General features: G+C 46.6%; 1 protein-coding gene across 7 annotated transcripts in view; it reads right to left on the bottom strand.

The window, feature by feature from the left end:
* Positions 1-21,310, bottom strand: part of CACNA2D4 (calcium voltage-gated channel auxiliary subunit alpha2delta 4) — a 211,204-nt gene that overhangs the window by 111,684 nt on the left and 78,210 nt on the right. For 6 of the 7 annotated variants that reach the window (XR_012801888.1, XR_012801889.1, XR_012801890.1 and 3 more), the window contains exons 20-28: positions 20,305-20,366; positions 18,243-18,310; positions 17,153-17,198; positions 16,728-16,825; positions 16,185-16,278; positions 15,037-15,129; positions 5,891-6,018; positions 4,846-4,917; positions 1,463-1,543 (exon numbers count right to left, since the gene is read on the bottom strand). Coding sequence is in view for 3 of the 7 variants with exons in the window: in XM_075602360.1 (XP_075458475.1) it covers positions 1,463-1,543; positions 4,846-4,917; positions 5,891-6,018; positions 15,037-15,129; positions 16,185-16,278; positions 16,728-16,825; positions 17,153-17,198; positions 18,243-18,310; positions 20,305-20,366 (742 nt within the window). In the remaining 4 variants the exon portion in view is untranslated. The remainder of the gene's footprint in view (positions 1-1,462; positions 1,544-4,845; positions 4,918-5,890; positions 6,019-15,036; positions 15,130-16,184; positions 16,279-16,727; positions 16,826-17,152; positions 17,199-18,242; positions 18,311-20,304; positions 20,367-21,310) is intronic. The other variant, XM_075602361.1, reaches the window with a different exon arrangement.

The following is a 21,310-nucleotide window of genomic DNA, read 5'->3' as shown; positions in this document are numbered from 1 at the left end:
AACCCCCTTTATGTTTTTCAGTTAGGGAAAGTACCCTGTTTTATATAGTGTCCCACCACAATGGTCTGGCATTACTCCCAAGCTATCAGACAGAGCCTATGCGCAGAGGGACCTCCCCAAGAAGCAGCTTCTAAGCATAGAGGGACCCGCCCCACCGGAGGGTCCGTTGCTGGCTCTCACCCAGTAGCCCTGAACATAAGGAGGCTGATCACAGAGAGAGTAGTACCCGGCCCATCAGGGGGCCCATGGATATGGAGCGCTACCAGGCCTGTAGAGCAGAGGGACTCTATAGGTAGCCTAGTAAATATAAAGCCTCAGCACCTCCATAGCAGGCAGCGTTTGGGGTAGCTAGGGAAGCCGCGCAAACATCCTAGGCCAAGGACATACAAGATGACCACTGTATATTAAATGCGAGACTGGGCCTACAAGACAATAAAGCTGCTGCTTGAATGAATAAAGTTCCTGGCGCCCATCCTTGCATTACCAACGCCCAGCCGGCACGAAGCCGGCACCCTGTATAAAGTAATGCAGCCTGACCGGCCCTAAAACCGACACCGATGTAAATTCCCTAAGAGCCGGGCAGGGAGGATTACAGCTGTATGACATTTCTCGGCTGTAGCACCGTAACGGCACAGGGCAGAGAACAGAGCGGAGCGCTCAGTGATGGAACGTGTGGGACTCAATGAGGCGTTGTGATTGACGTTTGAGACATTGTTTCCAGTCTGAAGTCTTCTTTGTATTTATTTCTCACAGCATTGCCTGCACACAGAGACTAAACAGTGACTTCACAAACCTGAAGAGCTTACAATCTAACTGTCCCAAAAGTATCATTACATGAGTAGGATTAAATTCAGTGCTTTGGTCACACCCTTGCATTTTGGTGCCCACGGTCAGAGTGAGCTGGCACTGGATATTAAACACGCGCCTCCCACTTCAGATGGCAGTATGTTAACCACAAGGGTTTCCTAGTTCTCCCTCTAATAAGCAGAGTACCCCGCAGGCAGGAACTGATCCCACTGCCCTGTGATTCTGTCGTTTGCATTCAGGATGTCAGAGCCCGGTGACGGAAATAACCCAACGCCAGCGCAGGACACAGAAAGCAATTACACATGCAGGCACCTCCAGGGCACAACACGGGGTGCGCAGCGTGAAATTCCAGTCTGGGAGCTGTCACTGTTTATCAATTTCCTCGCTGTGATACACAACCGGACTGACCCCTGCAGCTCCCTTCTGTCTGTCACCCTGCAATGGGAAGGACAGACATCATGGGACATTCCTTGCCAATGTCAATGTAACGCTCACCCTGCAGCGAGAGGACAGGCTGTAATGCTTTCTGTCTGTCACTGTCACCCTGCAGTAGGAGTAAGCGATGTCACATGGTTTCCCTTAGTAGTATAGATAAGTAGGTTCAGAGTAACATTTGGTTGAGTGCTTCACATACAATACTCAGAAAACGTCCTACCTGCCGCGATGGCCGTCTTGTTGTGCACGGTGACGGATACGGCAGTGCTCACTGTCACCACCTCTGGCCTGTGACTCCCCTCTGCAAGGACAAAGAAACCCCTTCAGTGCACAGCACCTGAAACATGCCCGGGGGGAGGATGGGGAACATACGGGGTAACATTGTAACCCGTCCTCCCTTATCTACCTCTCCCTGCAGCAGCCCTCATGCACAATACAGCAGCACAAGTATTACGTTCTTAAAACAGTGGTTTTATTGTTATTCGTCTAATGAGGGGTGCAGACCTGGGAGGGCGATATCATAGGTGGGTTCTAAATATGGCTATATCTCAGCTAAACGGTTATAAATCTCTCCGACTCACAGAGCTGGAAATATAGGGTATGATTCCAAAAATTGCACTCGTTGGGATTGCTGGGGATAGCGCTGGGGGCCTGAGACTCATGTACCCCTAATCACGGCGTGGGGAGTTATACATCATGCTCTATATAATGGGAATATCGAATACAATACATCAGCCGCACACTTAATACTTCAGGCTAGTGAAAATCCCTATTCAAATCCCAAACATAACCCGACACAGGTTTATGGGATCAGACTCCCTCCTCTCCCCCCTGGGTTTCCAGACACTTCCCGCTGTTGGAGCATGTACAGTAAAAAAGGGTTAAAGAGAAGGGGGGAAACCGGGCTGGGTAATATACAGCAGCAGACAGGTGTGAGCTACATCAGGGGGGCGACAGAGCGAGGGGACACCTCTCACACACTGCACTACTGTGCTGTATAATATATAATATAATATATATATATATATATATATATATATATATATATATATATATATATGAGCATGATATGGTGCATGTACAATGATGAAAAGTACATAGCAAAAAGCAGGCAGATAATACAGATATGTACATTCACATGACATGTTTGAGCTGCACACACATGATTTTGTGCATACAGTATTGGTGATATTAACTGCATCTACTGTACATGTCACCAACTGTACCTCCTGATGCACTGGAAGCGACAACGCCAGTGTCACGGAGCTGGACGGCCGCACATGTACAGCTGCCATGTTATCGGACACAAAGGCACGTGGAGATGGATGAGAAACACAACCTTTAGCACATTGTCAGCGTGACGAGGTAATGCGCTCCGGTCTTTTCCTTTGCCCGACTTGTGAGTATATGGGGAGGATTACTGCGCGCAGATATAATAATGGGCGGTATCAGTTTATGGGACACTGCAGTCGTTATTTTCCCACTTAGTGTCACTTACAATTAAGGTCTGGCTGCTGCTTTCATCTATTTAACATACAGCGAGCAAAAGCCAAGATTTGAACCTTCAAGCACCGAAATCAGAGAGATTTTGGGGTTCTGCGCTAAATATGTGATTTAAATGTAAAAAAAAAAAGTGTTAATTTTTAGTAGTGCGACTCTATCAAAGTCTGAGAGCACTGGTGCTAAAAAAAAATCAGTGAAACCAACTCCAAATCCCCGGGACCGCCCGCCAAGCAACGAGACCGATCACCAAGCATGGAGACCCACCCCCAAGCACCGATACTGACCAACAAGCACCAAGATCGACCATCAAGCATCAAGATCGACCGCCAAGCACCGACACCGACACCGACCCTCAAGCACCAAAACCGACCCCAAAGCACCGAGACCGACCCCAAAGCACCGAGACCGACCCCCAAGCATTGAGACTGACCCTCAAGCACCGAGACCGACGGCCAAGCCTCACGTCTGTAAAAGTAATAACTTAAGAATCCCCTTTTTGTTAATACGCGGAGATGAAAAAAAGTTGCAATAAACTCAAAATATGTATCACTAACATGCTTACCCGCTGTTTGATAATTTAAGACATAAAGATTTGTGATTGCAAATGTAGTCCTGAAAGAATAAATGTGATAAGCACAGCAGCTTCCTACTTTCTGCAATGTACGTAATGGGTTTTATCATTTAAAGCCCGAATGATAACGGACAAAATGTAGATATGGAAAAAAAACTCCCCAATGATTTTAGATGCTGGTAAGAGTCCTGGCAGGACGGAACGCTGCAGAGGTTCCTAACACTGTGTGATCAGGGATGAGTTTAGAAGATCCAGGCCAAGTGAGACTGCACGTTAAGAATGTCAGGGTCACTGGTTTGTAATGCGGTTAGGGATCACTTCATGCACAGGTTTCCGGGACCTGAGACACCCTTTAAGGAGATAGAAAGCTAAATAGTGACATCGAATGAGCTTATCTGCATGTCCACACACTCAGTTCAATGCACTGCAGAATGCTCCAGCGTTTATACAGCTCAACCCGTTACAACGCGGATCCGCTTATAGCGCGATGTGAGCGTGGCTCCCAATTTCCGTACTTATGAATATTTACAACACGATTATTGGCGTCTTAAATACTTTATTGTACAATGCATACAATTGTACGTTATTTCTGACGCGATCCGCTTATAATGCGATGTGATTCTTCGGACCCCAAGCACAGCGTTAAAAGGAGGTTGAGCTGTATATATTTTGTTACCCACTATAACCTTAAATCTGGGTCCCAGTTTAATAAAAAAGATTAAATGCCTGTGGGTACAAAAATCAATTGCTCCCCCCCCCCCCTATTCGATGACTCCATACTCCATATGGGGAGACAAATAAGATCTGGGAAGATACCTGGAAACTATGCAAAAATAAATGGTACATATATTTGTACATTTCCCAGGTATTCCCCATTACATTAACAAGTGCAAAGCGTTGCTTTGAGACGTGAGTGTGAATGCGGGGGTCCCAGTATCCATGATAACAGGCATAGCCAATCAGAGTGCTCCATCTCTGAACGATTTGAGCATAAAGAACCTCCTGGGAAGTCTGGGAAGTTTGCAGAATGGAGCAATCTGATTGGTTAATGTCACTGCTCCGTTATTCTCCCAAACCATCTCAGACTGCCAGTGATGGAGCAGGAACACAGGACTCTGCCTCACTGCTGCTGGCCAATTACAATCCGGGACAAAGCTTCTAATCAAGAACCAATCAATTCTAATTAAAGGTTGGGGGAGTTGGCCTGGAATACAGAACTTTCTGGACTCTCTGCGTGCAACACGCGTGTGTTATTACATGTGACTGGAAGAAATGCAGAGTAGTCTCCGATCATGAGCAATGAATCGGTACATGTGCTCACATATCTGAATGCCATAGTACCAGCCTGCTGTGCTTTGGCATGTACAGAGCACCCGGTGCCTGGGATAAATGATTTATGCATGGCACAGGGAGAGATGCTGTGGAATGGAGTGGTGAGGGTGGCAGCGCCATGTCTGCATGGCTAAGGTGCCGCGCAGGGCATTTGGCGGTTTGAACAGGGCTCATGTACAGAGTTCCTATTCAGATACCCTCAAGAGTCTGCTCATCCCACTTGCGAGGCTGGTCAGAGGGTTTAGCCGAGTCGTCACTGGGGTTATGATCTGCAAGAGGAGGCAAGAGGCTGAGTACAGAGCTGTGACCAAGGGTGTCCGATGTGTGACCATGTTACAAACCCAGCAGAGATAAGGCCCCGACACGGATGCAGGTCCTTGTAAATGGAGTCACGAGTCATAATCACGAGGTCACAGCACAGTGAGGAATCACTCAGTATCAAATCAGAAATATACATTGTAATAGCCTCCATGTCACTTTAATACCAGCACAGGCTCTGGGTATCTTTCTTTCACACACACACACTGGATCCCATTATTATCTGGTATTTTATCCTCCCTGTAACTTCTCTACTAGTAACAGAGGCTCTTGGTACTCTGCAGACTTTGTGGGTATCTTTATGTTCTTATATTTTCTTTTAAGCTTAACCTCCTTATTTAGTGCACAGTTGTTCTTATTTTACAGTTGCACTAGTTTCAGGCCTATGTTTATTTTAGTTTGAGCCTTACCTTTTTCTGGTTGGTCTCTCGGCCAACCAGATGTCGTATTACCTGATTGAAATAGATCTGCTTGTAACTCCACACTTGATACAAACAGCACTTGAACTCAAACAGTAATTCAGTCACTCAGATTAGGACATACAAGCTCAGGATTCGTTACAAGCCTCTGTTTTAAAAAGGGACACACACACCAACCAGCTGTGTTAGGGTAGCAATCAACTAACCACCCCCACTGCAGGCTCAATCAGGCAGGACAGAGAAACAAAGTTACAGACTTTCAATTACAACACCATTTTAAAAAAAATTAACACATTGTACACTCCCCAAGTTCGGCCACCCCTGCTAGTATACACAGCACTTCCCTTCTGGTTCTAACTCCACCCTTGATAATACAACCAGCACTTGAAATCAAACAGTAATTCAGTCCCACAGATCAGGACACGCAAGCTCAGGATAATGGCGGCAATGAGCCCCGCGCAGTTCTCCTCTGCTTAGGTAACGCAGCAAGATGCTCCTACATTACCTGGGCTGTCATCCGTGGGCACGTGAAACACGAAGCTTCCCGGAGGGTGTTCGGCAGCTCGCCGATACCACAGGGGGAAGTGGTCCATGGTGAATATGCTCTCCTTCTCCTCGTAGTGCAGAAACTTACTACAAAAAGGAAAATATGTGTTAGTCTGGGGTGTCACTGGATAAAGAGAACACATTCTACTGATGAACAGACGGAAGCAGATCAGGGGTTCAAACCCCCTTTTCTTTTACCCAGTACCAGGATACACAAAAAGGGTCGAATTTTCCCAGTCACAAAAATAATTACTAACAATTTTCATAAGTAATGATAGTAACAAAAAAATATTCAGATTCTTGAATGCCTACAACATGAAATTGCTCTCTACTGAGATAAATATGCGTTGGGGAAGTGAATCCCACAGGACTGAGGGCCATTTTTACTAAATGGTGCAAGCGCCACAAGGCACCGCTGAAAGACACTTTACTTCACGTGAATGGTCAGCAACGGGTCTCATTCAACAGTGGACTGCAGCCAGCACCCATAAGGATGGCCACTACTTAGACCTGGTTATCACTAAAAACTTCTCTCTCTCCGATTTCTCCATTTCCCCTTTTCCTCTCTCTGACCATCGCCTCATCTCATTCTCTCTATCTCGCTTCTACCCTTCTCCACCTCTATCTACCCCCCAGTTCTGCAGAAACCTGCGCTCTATTCACTTACCTGACTTTGAGTCCACTTTATGCTCCTCCCTCTCCTCTCTCAGCTCTGCTACAGACCCTGACAACCTGGTCAGGAACTACAACTCTGCCTTGTCCTCCTCTCTTGATCTACATGCCCCGGTTTCTCTCTGCCGCCCTCGCCCTTCTAACCCTAGACCCTGGCAAAATTCCCACACACGCATGCTGCGTTCCTCCACTCGTTCCTCTGAATGCCTCTGGAGGAAATCTCATACTCTCGCAGACTTCTTTCACTACAAATTTATGCTATCCTTTTTCAACTCTGCCCTCTCGCAAGCTAAACAAGCCTACTTTTCTTCACTAATCAACATGCACAAGTCTAACCCACGCCGACTGTTCTCTGTCTTTGATACTCTACTCAAACCACCCTCAACTGCCTCTCCTTCCTCCATCTCTGCTCAGGACTTTGCTGACTATTTTAAGGAAAAGGTGGAATCCATACGTCATAACATCCCCTCTGTTTCTTCCTCCCATTCTACACCTCTTCCTAACTTTCCTCCTGCCTTCCTTGACTCTTTTTCCACTGTCTCAGAGGAGGATGTGTTGCTGTTGATTGCCTCTTCTCCCTCTACCACTTGCCCTCTTGACCCCATTCCCTCCCATCTCCTAAAACCTCTTGCTCCTACTATAATCCCTATGCTCACACACATTTGTAACTCCTCCTTCTGCTCTGGAACCTTTCCATCCTCCTTCAAACATGCAACAGTCATACCATTACTCAAAAACAGCAAGCTTGACCCTACCTGTCTTTCTAACTATCGACCTGTCTCCCTCCTGCCTTTTGCCTCTAAACTCCTTGAACGTCTTGTATTCTCTCGCTTGCTCCATTTTCTCAACGCCTATTCTCTCCTAAACCCTCTACAATCTGGCTTCCGCACTGCTCACTCCACGGAAACAGCCCTCACTAATATAACTGACAACCTCCATGCTGCCAAAGACAGAGGTCATTACACTCTGCTCATATTACTTGACCTCTCTGCAGCATTTGACACCGTGGACCACCCTCTTCTCCTTCACATTCTCCATACTCTTGGTATTCGGAACAAAGCTCTATCTTGGATCTCATCATACCTCTCCCATCGTACTTTCAGTGTCTCTTCTGCTAACACCTCCTCTATTGATCTCTCTGTGGGGGTACCCCAGGGCTCTGTCCTGGGACCTCTTCTCTTTTCTCTGTACACACTCTCTCTAGGTGACCTAATAGCATCTTTTGGGTTTAATTATCACCTCTATGCTGACGACACACAAATATACTTTTCAACACCCGACCTTACACCTGTTGTACAAACCAAAGTTTCTGAATGTCTCTCTGCTATATCATCCTGGATGGCCCTCCGCCGCCTTAAACTCAACATCGCTAAAACAGAGCTCCTCATACTTCCTCCCAAACCTGGCCCTACTACCTGCTTCCACATTACTGTTAGAACTACGATCATTCACCCAGTAGCCCAAGCATGCTGCCTAGGGGTCACACTCGACTCCTCTCTCACATTCGCCCCTCACATTCAAAACATTTCTAAAACCTGTCGCTTTTTCCTCCGCAACGCCCTTTCCTCTGTTGCTCGACTGCTAAAACTCTGACTCAGGCCCTCATTCTCTCCCGTCTTGATTACTGTAACCTCCTGCTGTCCGGCCTTCCTGCCTCTCACCTGTCTCCCCTACAATCTATTTTAAACGCTGCTGCCAGAATCACTCTACTCTTTCCTAAATCTGTCTCAGCATCTCCCCTCATGAAATCCCTCTCCTGGCTTCCGATCAAATCCTGCATCTCACACTCCATTCTTCTCCTCACTTTTAAAGCTTTACAGGCAGTCCTCGGTTATCCGACACAATGCGTTACTCAAAATGGCGTTGTAAAGCGAAACGTTGTAAAGCGAAACACGTTTTCCCATAGGAACACTGTTTAAATGAAAGGTTCCGTTCCTGAAGGCATTTTTTACACTAAAATACACCAAATATTTTATGCAGGCAATAAGATATGCAGCACACACATAAATTATATAGTGTATATACTGTATTATATATATATATATATATAATATAACATAATAAATAATATATTATATAGTACATTATAATATTATATAGTATAATATTATATTATACTGCACCGACACACTTTATTTGAGCAAATACCCAGTATGTACCTGGCAGATACCTGGAATGCGCCGCTCCTCACCTCTGACAAGCCCCGTTGCATTTGCCTTCCCAGCCTGGGTTCATGCCTGGCTGACGGGCGGCTGATCTGTTAAATGATAATGATTAGGATTTAATAGGCTGCAATGCTTCGCGTGTCTACCAGATGGCATAAATTCATGAATTGTAATGCAGTATATATATATACTGTGCAGTATTGCAGCCAGTGGGAATAAAATGCTTCAATCCCTGTCTGGAAAATACCTCAATGCACTCGGGCAGAAAACAGTCACAAACCTCAATACACCCGGGTATACCCAAATTCGTGGGACTAGCCGAGCTCGAATAAAGTGTGTCGCCAGTGTATATATATATATATATATACGCTCTTACGACGCTTTGCAACGTTGTTTATGTGAATGTGTATATATATACACACATACACAACGTTGCAAAGCGTCGTAAGAGCGTTGGATAAGCAATTTTGGCGCTGTAAAAATGAACATAGGTATGCATTGCATAGCGTTGGATAAGCCATTCGTTGTAAAGCAAAGCGTTGTAAAACGAGGACTGCCTGTACACTCTTCTGCCCCTCCTTACATCTCAGCCCTAATTTCTCGTTATGCACCATCCAGACTCTTGCGTTCTGCTCAAGGATGTCTTCTTTCTACCCCCTTTGTATCTAAAGCCCTCTCCCGCCTTAAATCTTTTTCACTGACTGCCCCACACCTCTGGAATGCCCTTCCCCTCAGTACCCGACTAGCACCCTCTCTATCTTCCTTAATGTCACTTTTATGTCTAAAGCACTTATTCCCATGCTCTGTTATTTATTTGATTACCACATGTATTACTACTGTGAAGCGCTATGTACATTAATGGCGCTATATACATAAAGACATACAATACAATAGCGCCACTTAGGAAATGTGGTCCCCAAATCCCTTCATTGGCGAAGGGGAGATCATATTATTATATCCCATTGTAGTAAGACAAAGAGCTCAGCCATGTAACAGTCTCTCTGATATATGCACACAGAATCTTAATCAAGAATAAATTGATGATTTCATAATATTATTCTGGCAGACAGAAAGCGTGCATGTTTTGGTGGTGGACCCCTCATGCATGCTCCTGACGAAGGGGTCTCTGCCACTATCTCCATACCAGCAACAGAAAAAATGATAACTTATACTATTGGTGAGTGCAGTAAGAATTATTGACTTATATTTATATTCAAACACATTCTATAAAACTTGTAGTAATTGTCTCTTCAAAAGATTTGAACCACAGACACTATGCGTTTCAGGACAGGAGATACAGCTGGTTTAGTTCTAATAATCATATTGGTTTTGCAGAAATGTAGATATATTGCAGATTGTGATACCTTTTAATGGACCAACATTAGAGTTCTTAATAGATGGAAATGTGGCATACCTCACAGGTCTCTTCTTCATGTGTACAGAGCTTCCCAAACCTCACAGGTCTCTTCTTCATGTGTACTTTCCTATTCAATAGTTCCGTCTCCTCTACCCTTCACCAAATTACTAGTGCCAAACTCGCTGCTACAATCCCATCAACCATCAACCATACCACACCAACAAAACTCAATACCTCCAGATGCTCTGTAGTGCTGAACATCAATGGAGGAAATCATATTGTAAAGATATCCCACATTAATAATTCATCCTATTTATAATGCTGCCCTATCTGTTTCTTAACAAAACAACTTTTACTTCCTCATATCTACTATGTCCTCCAAGCCACACTGCCTGCTTTCAGCTTTCGACACTCTTCTTTGCCCACCCACACCAGCTCCCCCTACTGCTCAAGACCTCACCAACCACTGTAAAGATAAAATCCATGCTATTGAACATGGCATTGCACTTTGTCAAGCCCCATCTACACCAAGCAGCTCTCATGTTGCTCCCAAAGCTTCCCACCAGTTACTGAGGAGGAGGTCTCCGTCTTCGCTCCCCATCGCTCGCTACAACCTGACTCTACGCTCACTCTCCATCGCAATTATTTCTGCCCTAACTCATCTCTTCAACCTCTCTCAGCACAGGTTCATTCGCTTTATCCATCAAGCCTTTAAAACCCATCCTCAAGAAACTTTCTGTTGGTCCCACTTGCCCTTCCAGCTACCTTCCTATCTCCCTCATGCCATTTGCAAACTTCATGAACAACTCATTTATAACCGCATGCTGGACTTTCTCTCTTCTAACTCTCTCCCTGACACAATGCAGTTTAGATCCCGTCTTAATCACTCCACTGAGACTACTCTAACAAAAAGATCACTGATCATCTCCTCAAGGCAAAATCACAGGGACTGTTCTCCTAACACATTCTTTTGGACCTTTCTATTGCCTTTGATACCACGGAGGACCACCTTCCACTGACATGCTTGACAATGCCCTCTCCTGCTTTTCCTTCCCTATCTGATTACTCCCTCAGTGTCTCCCTTTCCTGGCACAGACGTCTCTTCACTCCCACTCACAGCTGGTGTTCTAGGTCCTCTATTCTTCTCCATTTATACTTCTTCTTTTGGAAAACGAATGCAGTCATTCAATTTTCACAAACACAGTTATCCACATGATACCCAGATCTACCTCTCCCCCCTCTCCCCAGTCTCGGGTCACATCTCTATCTCAAATATAAACTGTCCAAAAACAGATTTCCTCATTTCCTCTAACTCTACATCCAGGGTTGCCATCACTCTGGGTTTGAGCCGGAGGCCATGGGTTTTCGGCCATGTATCTCCGGGCTATGGGTCTACCTGAAAAGTCAGGCATCTGCCCCTCAAAAATTCCGTCAATATGGCTGTGCTACGCCAAATTGCGCAGCATTGCAATGACAACGGGATGCTACATGACACCTCGGCGCCATTAGGCCTCGATTATAGCAGATGTCGCTGAGCGGCAGCGCGATCTGGTGACATCACCCTACGCTGCCACGGAGCGGCATCTTGATCAAGGAGCCTTGGCAGTGAAGGAGACAGGAGAGGAGACAAGGAGGCGTGGGAGAGGCGTGGCCATATGCGGTTCGCCCTCATTGGCTGAACTGCTCACGTGACGCGGCTGTCGCCTGCCAGAAACAATTTTGCAAATCTCTTCTGGAGACTGCCGCCCTGCAGCTCCAGGCGGCGCGCTGGAATGTAAACATACATAGGATTTCTGCCATTTGTTTTTGCGCCGCGCAGCATTGCGCTTAGTGACGCCGCCGGCGTTTTTTGGTATAATCACGGCCTCAGGCGACCTGTTGTCATGGCAACTTGATGCAGTGACATCACGTTGTCATGGCAATGCGCGCCATTTGACGTTGCAGAGCCATGTTGACTGGACTTTGAAGGGGGAGATGATGCCAGGAGATGCCTCCGCCGCCAGTAAGATAAATAAATATATAAACAAGATAAACTAGTTGTGCTTCTAGTTGGTCTCTGACGTCTGCCCCCTCTCCAGTCTGCTTTACATCCTGCGGCCAGGCTCATTTACTCACCCACCGCTCCTCTTCTGCTACCCCACTATGAAGTTACTGCATTGGCTACCCATACCTTACAGAGTCAAATTCACAGCTCTTCTGGTCACCTACCAGGCTAAACATAACACTGCTCGTCCCTACATGTCTGACCTTATTTTCCCAAGGACTCTCCCACACACGCTGTGTACGCTCGTCTTATGTTCTACATCAGCGGTGCGCAAACTGGGGGGCGCGCAAGATGGTTTTTTTTGGGGGGGGGGGGGGCGCAGGGGTTACAGAGGCCCCGCGCTAAGAGCTTTTTGTCCACGCATCTCCATAGTAATGCGGCATCAAATGACGCCCGTTACCATGGAGACGTGACGGCAAATGACGCCACGTGACATCACATTGACGGTAAGGGGGGCGCGATGGAGCACAAATGCAGGCAGTGGGGGGACGCAGCGCTAGAAGTTTGCGCACCCCTGATCTACATCTCTCCACCACACTCATTACTTCCTCACACTCTCCAAGAATAATCCCGTGATGCACCCAAACGGTAGAATTCTCTGCCATGCACAGTCAGACTCTCCGCTACTATGTGTATATTTAAGTCCCTAAAAACACTCTCCTGGCTTCTTTCTTTTACTCTCATTCTGGAAGCACACAATCAGAGGCCAAAAGTTGACAGCTAAACTCTCTTTCTCTTACCGTGCACCCCAAAACGGGAACAATCTAAAGGAGACTCTCAAAGCCGCCACCAGTCTAAATTCTTTCAAAACCAAAGCCGTCTCACATTTTAATCTGGTCTGTAACTGCTACATACGCCCATAATATATATTATCTCTAACTGTGCATGCAATGTATTGTATATAATGTATAACCCTGCTCACTTATGTAACTGTATTTGTAACCATGTATTATTTGTCATCATAACTCTGTGCCCAGGACATACTTGAAAACGAGAGGTAACTCTCAATGTAATACTTCCTGGTAAAATATTTTATAAATAAGTAAATAAACTCATACTGAGCAACCACACACACGCACACACACACACGCACACACGCGCACACGCGCACACGCGCACACACACACACACACACACAGTGTAACGCAAAATGTGTATAACATGAACAACAATACACATTGTGTACTCTAACAGTACACATGAAATAGACTTGAGAGGGTTGAAAAGCTCTGTACACTAGAATTTAATCAAGAACTCCCATGTTGGCCATCTACAATGTATTACAATCTACCTCTCTCCAAGACCAATAGAACTTTGAAATACTAAAATGCTACTGTAAGAACCATTGAAGAACAGTTCTACCTTCCACCACCAGGTGGTGGTGTGGTCAATTGAAACCCAGTCATGGTAAGAGAAGAGCTGTGATACTACTTTTCCAGTAAAGAAGACTCCGCTTACAGTACTTTTTCTTGCACCCGTAACCTTTATTTTAGCAGGCCCTTTCAACCCAATTAGGAAAGAGTTCAGCACCCCCTTCTAATAATGGGATGCACCAACATATGAATCCGTCATTTCTTTGCGTCAAAAAACACTGGCAGCTGTGTGTTGGCATTAACTTTCATGGTTAACGATCAGCATTCAATTAAGAAGCATAATTAACCACCTTGTTACATTTGATAAAGTTACAAGCGGAAAAGCTATCATGCATTGAAGCAAACATCTGACACTAAAAGATAAGCGTACAGTATGTCACCGTCTGGAGGCAGGAGTCTGAGAGACCAGTTGCAGGAATGTTACAGAAAATTAGGGTTCCGTCCCATAGCATCTTCTCCCGTTCTTCTGTACCACCGACACCCTCTTATTCCATTCCAACAGGGGCCTCGAGCAGAAATGTCAACGTCTCGTCCCTGATTGGCTCACACGTTTGTCTCGGATATAATGAACCTGTCCCCCTTCCCATTTCCAGCTCTTAGAGAATGTTCCATTCCTCCACAATTCATAGAGGCGCTCAGCCGGGGTCGCCAATAGGGGGGGGGAGAGCCGGGGACACTGTCCTGGGACTGGCCCAGCCGGCCGATCTCAGAAGTTAGGGCCTGACTTCACTTTTCTGTCCAGCTGTTTTCCTCTACTGGGCTCACCTTTGCACAACCTACAGAAAGTGTGCCCCCTGCACAAATGAGTCCAACTGCCCCCGTGCTCAGCAGATCGTCCACGACCTCTCTCCCCCCCCACCCACCCCCCTCTCTCCCCCTCACCCCCCCCCCTCCCTCATCCCCCCCCTCCTCCTCCCCCCCACCCCCCCCTCACCTCCCACTCCCCCCTTCCCCCCCACCACCCTCCGCTCAACTACCTGGGGCCCAGGTTCATATTGCAGTCTTGGCCGCAGCTCACTTTTTAACATCATCACCTCCACACACAGACATATAAAGGGCGCTGTATCAACACAACTTATTGAGCACAGTTGCGTCAAATGCAAGAAACCGTTCGTTACACCTGCTGCAGATTGTTACAAGGCAGACGTTTCTACACCATCTTAAACCTGGTGTATTTTGTATGCGTATTGATGGTGACACTGATGCAGAATGGGAGACCACTCAAATTATGTGCATCATGTAACTGCTCCTACTGACACTCCCCAAATCGCAAGCTTTTTGCCCTATATTTATTATTATTATGGGGCAAAAAGTGGAGCAAAAAGCTTGACAGACTGATGCACAATGTACCAGGTGTATGGGGTACAACATGAAAATGATGCTATTTCATTCATAGCCCCCCTACACTCATACTTTGTATGAAGTCACGTCAGTTTAACCCCAACACAGTCAGTCTGGGAGCTGCAGGAACAGGACCGCTGATGTCCAACTTACTTGTTGGAAAGTTTCTCCGAGCCCACGAACAGGTTGCTCCTCATTAGCCCTGCGCGTGTTCCCAGGAACGCAACCTCTATCCCGTCCTCCTGGCTACAGGACCAGAGAGCAACACAAGGAATCAGCAGAGAATGGGACACATAGTAACCAAGTAAAGAGGAGGGAGAGTATATCGCGGATACAGTATCATAAATAGAAGCAGCCTCTCCGTAGGTGGCACAAGGTATCTGGGGTCTCAACACAGTGCTCCCCATTTTGTAGGCAAATGAAGAAATCTCACACCGCACTATTCAAGGTTTCTCGTCTAACTCAAGGAGGAGAGATGGGGGAGAGGGAGAGTGGGAGAGAGAGGGAGGGAGAGAGAGGGGGGGGGGATGGAGAGGAGAGAGAGTTGAGACAGGGAAGGAAAGGGAGTGAGAGGGAGGGGGAAGGAGAGGGTGAGAGGGAAAAAGAGGGAGGGAGAGGGGAGGGAGGGAGAGAGAGGGGGGGAGGGAGAGAGAGGGGGGGAGGGAGAGGAGAGAGAGTTGAGACAGGGAAGGAAAGGGAGTGAGAGGGAGGGGGAAGGAGAGGGTGAGAGGGAAAAAGAGGGAGGGAGAGAGAGGGGGAGGGAGAGAGAGAGAGAAGGAGGGAACGAGAGGGAGGGGGAGGAGGGACAGGAAGGGGGAGAGAGGGAGGGGTAGGGAGAGAGGGAGGGAGGGAGAGGGAGAGATTCAACTTAAAGTGGGATGTTTTCAAAGAAGAATTATATATACAAAATATGCAACTATTTGGTTCTCAAGATGAACAGGTGAAGTAATTTTGTGGTATTTAGGGAGACGGGGGAGATTACGGATTAAGGGACGCCCTCTCTCTGTATTTGCTGTTTAACTTGTCTATACTTTTTTCTTAACATAATGATCACATACTAAAGGGGAGCTCAAGTCCAGTCTTCCATGCCCCCCAACAGGTCCGGGTTTCAGGATATCCCAGCTTCAGCACAGGTGGCTCAATCAGTCCCTGCATCAGCACAGGTGACTCAGTCTGACTGAGCCACTAATTGAGCCACCTGTGCTGACGCAGGGATTTTTCTTTTCCGGTGATTCCCCAAAAGTTATTTTTTGGCAGGGGAAGAAGGGCTGACCATTCACACCAACATTAGAGACACTTACCTGGACATGTTAAGGGCCAGCTGGGTCCAATAGGCTTCCAGCGGAGCTGTGACCACAGCATCAAACAGAACCTCCTGGACCAGCTCCTCATCACCTGGGAAGCGGGAAACACAGGGCACAGCCTGTCACATGTCTTAGAGCTGGAGACACCGCAAGGATCCCAACCCCAAACTAACCGGCCCCCTCAAACTTACCTGCACCCACAGACGGAGCAGGGCAGAGCCAGAGCTGTAAAATCTCATGTTCAGGGGAGGTCAGGTTTTTATCATTAATTGGATACAAATAGGCAGGGGGAGGAGGTGACGCTTAAATGTAAAGTCCCACTTAGGAAATACGTTCCTTGTAATTCTGTTAGGTATTTAAGGTGTTGCCTTAAAGGGCACCCTGAGAGGTTATGGGGCCTCTTCAAACTTTTCAATAACGGAGGACTTGTGGCGGGCCACGCTGAGGATTTGTGGCGGGCCACGCTGAGGATTTGTGGCGGGCCACGCAGAAGCCATGGCCTAGAGACATCTGCAGTACTGGGCTGGGCGTCAGACTCACACTCCAGGTCTGGATCTTCCCCCAACAGAAAGCGTGTCACGGCCTGCAGCTGATTGAGCTTCCGATGATCGGGGTCTATGTCAGTGATACAATATATCCTAGAGAAGAAGAAGCAGCCAATCACAATGAGACAACGAGGCAACGCTCCAATCAGCAGCACTCCCACACCCCCTAATATTCCTACCACAGGTCACTTCTTCACCCCTTCACCAATGGCAGCACAAACTGGGTATTAATAAGAGTACTTCTTTTCCTCTACAGTACTGACAGTGTATGCAGCACTGTACACACAATTTACAGGCACCCTGGTACCCAAGGCCCAGGCTGATAATAGCCCATAACTGCTAAGTGGTGCTATATCATAAGACACTTTCCAGGACTGGAAGTCAAGTGCCTTATATGAGCTCACGTCCACTCCCACTCACCACTCGTTGGCCAACGTGAGGTCCGGGTGAAGAAGGTCATGCAGCCCTATAAGAGAGACAGTAAGTATGAGGTATAGGGTCAGCCAACCCCAAATGGATGCAGGAGAGAGGGAGAAGAAATATTGGAGGGGATGTGAAAAGAGAGGCGGGAGCGCATAAAGAGGAGGTGAGAGAGAGAGTGGAAAAGGGAGAGGGAGTGGGCTATGTTTATTTTGTGTTCAATACCAGCATGTTCATATGAATCAGAATTATGTACACTCCCTGCCCGTCAGGAAATGAGATCTTCATGTACAAGATTTACAAACATTTTGAAGACAGCTCCCCAAAATTACATCAACTAATTCTTCTGCTTGTCTGACCTTTTTCCTTTAAAAAAAAAAAAAAGACTTAATTCACCCCGGATTTAACCTGTTAACTATCTCACTTCCGTTAGTTCACCTTGATGGGACTGCGTCTCGAAATGGAAAATACAGTAAGAGATGCTCCTGGTAACCCCTTCACTGCCAGGGGAGTGTGAATAGGATGAGTTAGGGAGGAGATCCCGTTCCTATAACGGGGATGTATTAACCTCTGGGCATCGGTTTGGCATTTCCCCTCTTTTCTTGGCTATCAGATGAGAAAATGAGCTTCAGAGAGACCCCAGTGTGAGGGGGAGGGGGCGTGAACCCCGGTGTTCATAGGAGTGTATGGAATATGCAGCACGTGAAGGGTTAAAGCAGCAATCCCCTCTACTCTCCATAAAATAATCCAATGTTCATGTTGACCCCTGCGAGGTCCCTTTGATGCTGTATTCAGCAATGCCCCCCTTTTTTACATGTTGTAATTGTACTGTGGAGGTATAATTTGCTGAAAATATGCCTCCCGGGGAAATAAAAGATGGCTGCTGCCATCGACACACCTTCAAGCAACAGGGGGTTCCCATGGTAACAGGGTCAGTGAAATCGTTAACAGGTGACAATTCAGGTTCCAAGCATAAGTATATAGCAGAATATAAAGTAGCAGTTTGCCTGATGACTTTATTGGGAGGGGGGGGGGGCGCGGGGTTTCAGGGGTCTGCGACTTTACGTGTTTGGTTCCCTGACTCTCTCACCTTCTTCCATGGACGTGTTCCCGATGAGAATATATTCCCCGTGCCCTCTGGACAGTACGACCCCGAGGCTGTATGGAGGAGACGACAGCTATTAACCCTTTCATCTCCCCTCCCCCCACCCCTGTAAAATGCTGCTGTGTCACACCGCAATCTGCTTAACGGCTCAGTCCAAGGGGACCTCTCTCCAAACACAGTATTAATAAATCATTTGTGAACACCCAGAACAGATTCTTCTTTTTCATTTCAATTGGGACGGGGGACAAAATAGGGGAGATAAGGCACTTATAAGTGCTGTAAGACCCCCCTCCCCCCCCTAAACTTCGAGGTACAATGTTTAAGAACATTTCTATGTGTCTGAATATTTTTTTTTAAGGCATAGAGAAATCTTTCTACTCTGTTAACCCCGTCCCTGCCATTGGTTCCGTTTGCTCCTACACAGGAGCAGCCGTATAAAGCTTCAGTTCCACTGTGCAAATAAAAAGACACAGGAACACAAACCACCTGCGTAGCATTTTCCCCGTTGCTAATGTCTGTTGCATAAATCTCAGGTGTGTTTAACATCTTTTCAGTCTAAAAACCTCATCACAGAACAGAAATATCTACGAAGCCGCATACAATACACAAAGCTTTGTTATTAATTAAACGAGACATTAACTATAGTTAGCGCCTTGTTAAGTGCTTACTGGTATCTTTGAGGCTCACTAAGGCTGGTGGTCACGGTGGCGCCAGGCGCATACCAGACCCTCGCCTCGAGTCAGGCAGGCCCCAGTAGCTCCTCCTGTGTGCGCTCCTCTCTCACCATGGCGCGTCCGCTGGCAGGGAAGACAAGAGTTTTGTCTTCCTGTACCTCGGTTACGTGCTCGGTGGGCAGTCAATGGAAGGGCAGATATGCCCCGCCATGGCCGCCCCTCCCCCCCGCGCATCGCATCACTCCCCTACAGACCGCAGATCGCGGCTGTAATATGTGCACGCTCCGCCGGTGTGCATGCAGCAGTGAGCGCTGGGCCGTAGCCTATCGAGCCTTTGCGTTACTATAACGGACGTTAGTGCTAATGATATGCTAAGGAGGCGTTCCCTCTAACAGCGCATATCCCCAGAGCTCCGTTATAGTTACCACATGGATTTAACGTTACGTTAGTTAGCGCATAGCTAAAGGTGGCGTTACTCGCACCCAGACCCAGAAACAGGTCTGTCACAGGGTCAGGATAAGTGTAAGACCAGTTAAGTATGATTTACTATCATATAGTTATTTACAGGGTTATTTCCCTCTCCTGCCTCCCCTTTTTTAACGTTAATTAAACACGTATTCAGGGTCTGCGTGAAAGTGACGCAGACACGCATGTAACACCATGTTATTTGAAGCTACCGCAAGGCAGCGCTAACGCCACATGGGGTTAAGTGTATGCTAATGAGATCACTAGCACCCGCTGTTTTCGCATATATTTAGCGTTGGTGGTTCACGTTAACCTCGGGGCACATCGCGTCCGTTACTGATTGTGATAACGTTACTGAGATAAGCTCGCTCTATTTGGGCGGTAGTGAGTGATCGTGGCTCATACCCAACAACAACAAAACATTACAAATCAACTGAATTTGTACAGTAAAAAGATTAAAATAAAAAAGGAAAGTTTGCAAAAGAAAAGAATCTTCTGATCAGTCTGAAGAGGGGGTGCGGATATCACTGGAATTGGGAGACATAACATTTCTAGTTTCTTTAATTTACTTTTTATCTCCTCCACATTACCAGGTGTTGTATTGTATTGTATTGTATGTCTTTTATTTATATAGCGCCATTAATGTACATAGCGCTTCACAGTAGTAATACATGTGGTAATCAAATAAATAACAGCGCATGGGAATAAGTGCTTTAGACATAAAAGTAACATTAAGGAAGAGGAGTCCCTGCCCCGAGGAGCTTACAGTCTAATTAGGTGTTTATAAATATCCCCCCTTAAACTGCCAGAGGGGGTTAAAACAAACCCCAACTTCCTCAGTGTGTTACAGGCACATTCTTTAAGGAAGGGGTTAATGCATTATTCTACGTGTCACCGTTCACCCTCACCTGAATGGGGTCTCGCTGATATCCGTGTAGAAATAGTCGCTGGTCAGGAACAGAACGCGTTTCTGGAAAGGAACAAGGGAGCGAGGAGAGTTTATTTGTCTGAGATTATGTAACGGTAACCCTACTCCCGCAGGGCCACTATGACAAATAATCTTCGGGGGAAGGGGGTCTTTATATCAAGGCCCAAACAATATTATTGCCATTTGATATTAAAGGGTGATGGTCCTTATTGAACCTTCCTGATCTGTTCCAGTTGCGTTTTGGTGAATAATCACACACGGTAGTGATATCTTGTGCATGTCAGAGTGATGTGGGCTGATGTATTAAGGCAGATTTGGTACAAAATGTGTCATTTTCATCTCACGTCTCCGTGTCAATGGATCAAGGTCTTTGCTCCAAGTTTTGCGCCGTGTGCGTTGGTCTGTGATTTAGTGCGTGTGAATAAGAGGAGTTACAAAACGCACAGATTCTAATGAGATAGATTAAATTCTCTGTGCCGCGCGTAATTTTTTAATCGTGTATTTGCTGAAAAACAATGTGCCTGCTCTGAGATTTTGTAAACCAGAGGTGGCCAAACTCCAGTCCTGAAGAGCCACCAGCGGGCCAGATTTTAGGGATATCCCTGCTTCAGCAAATGTGGCTCAATCAGTGGCTAGGGTCCATGTTTAGCAGATGTCTGGCATCTCTGTGGAGACATGTTTCATGGGAGCTCAGGGGGGGGGGGATGTATGCAAAGAAAAGTGCAAAAATTATATGTATTGTAAAAATGTATTGATGGCTATAAAGGTCCTTAACTCCATCAGTGCCAGGTAGAATAGTAGCGCATTGCTTTGCAAAATGCTGCTGCCACATGCAGCACTAAAGGGGTTAATACAGATTAGGCAAGTGATATACTCCACGTGGTGCATTTAATACCCATTCGGAGCTGGGCCGTCCCTATGATTTTGGTTTGCAGTCTGTGAAGTGAATCCCAATCTCAGGTGGGAAGGGGTTAAAACTGACCAGG

Source organism: Ascaphus truei, chromosome 5 (genome assembly GCF_040206685.1).
Source record: "Ascaphus truei isolate aAscTru1 chromosome 5, aAscTru1.hap1, whole genome shotgun sequence".
NCBI classification, from domain to species: Eukaryota; Metazoa; Chordata; class Amphibia; order Anura; family Ascaphidae; genus Ascaphus; species Ascaphus truei.
Note: the sequence above shows the minus strand (reverse complement) of the source record. Positions and strands in the feature narration are given on the sequence as shown.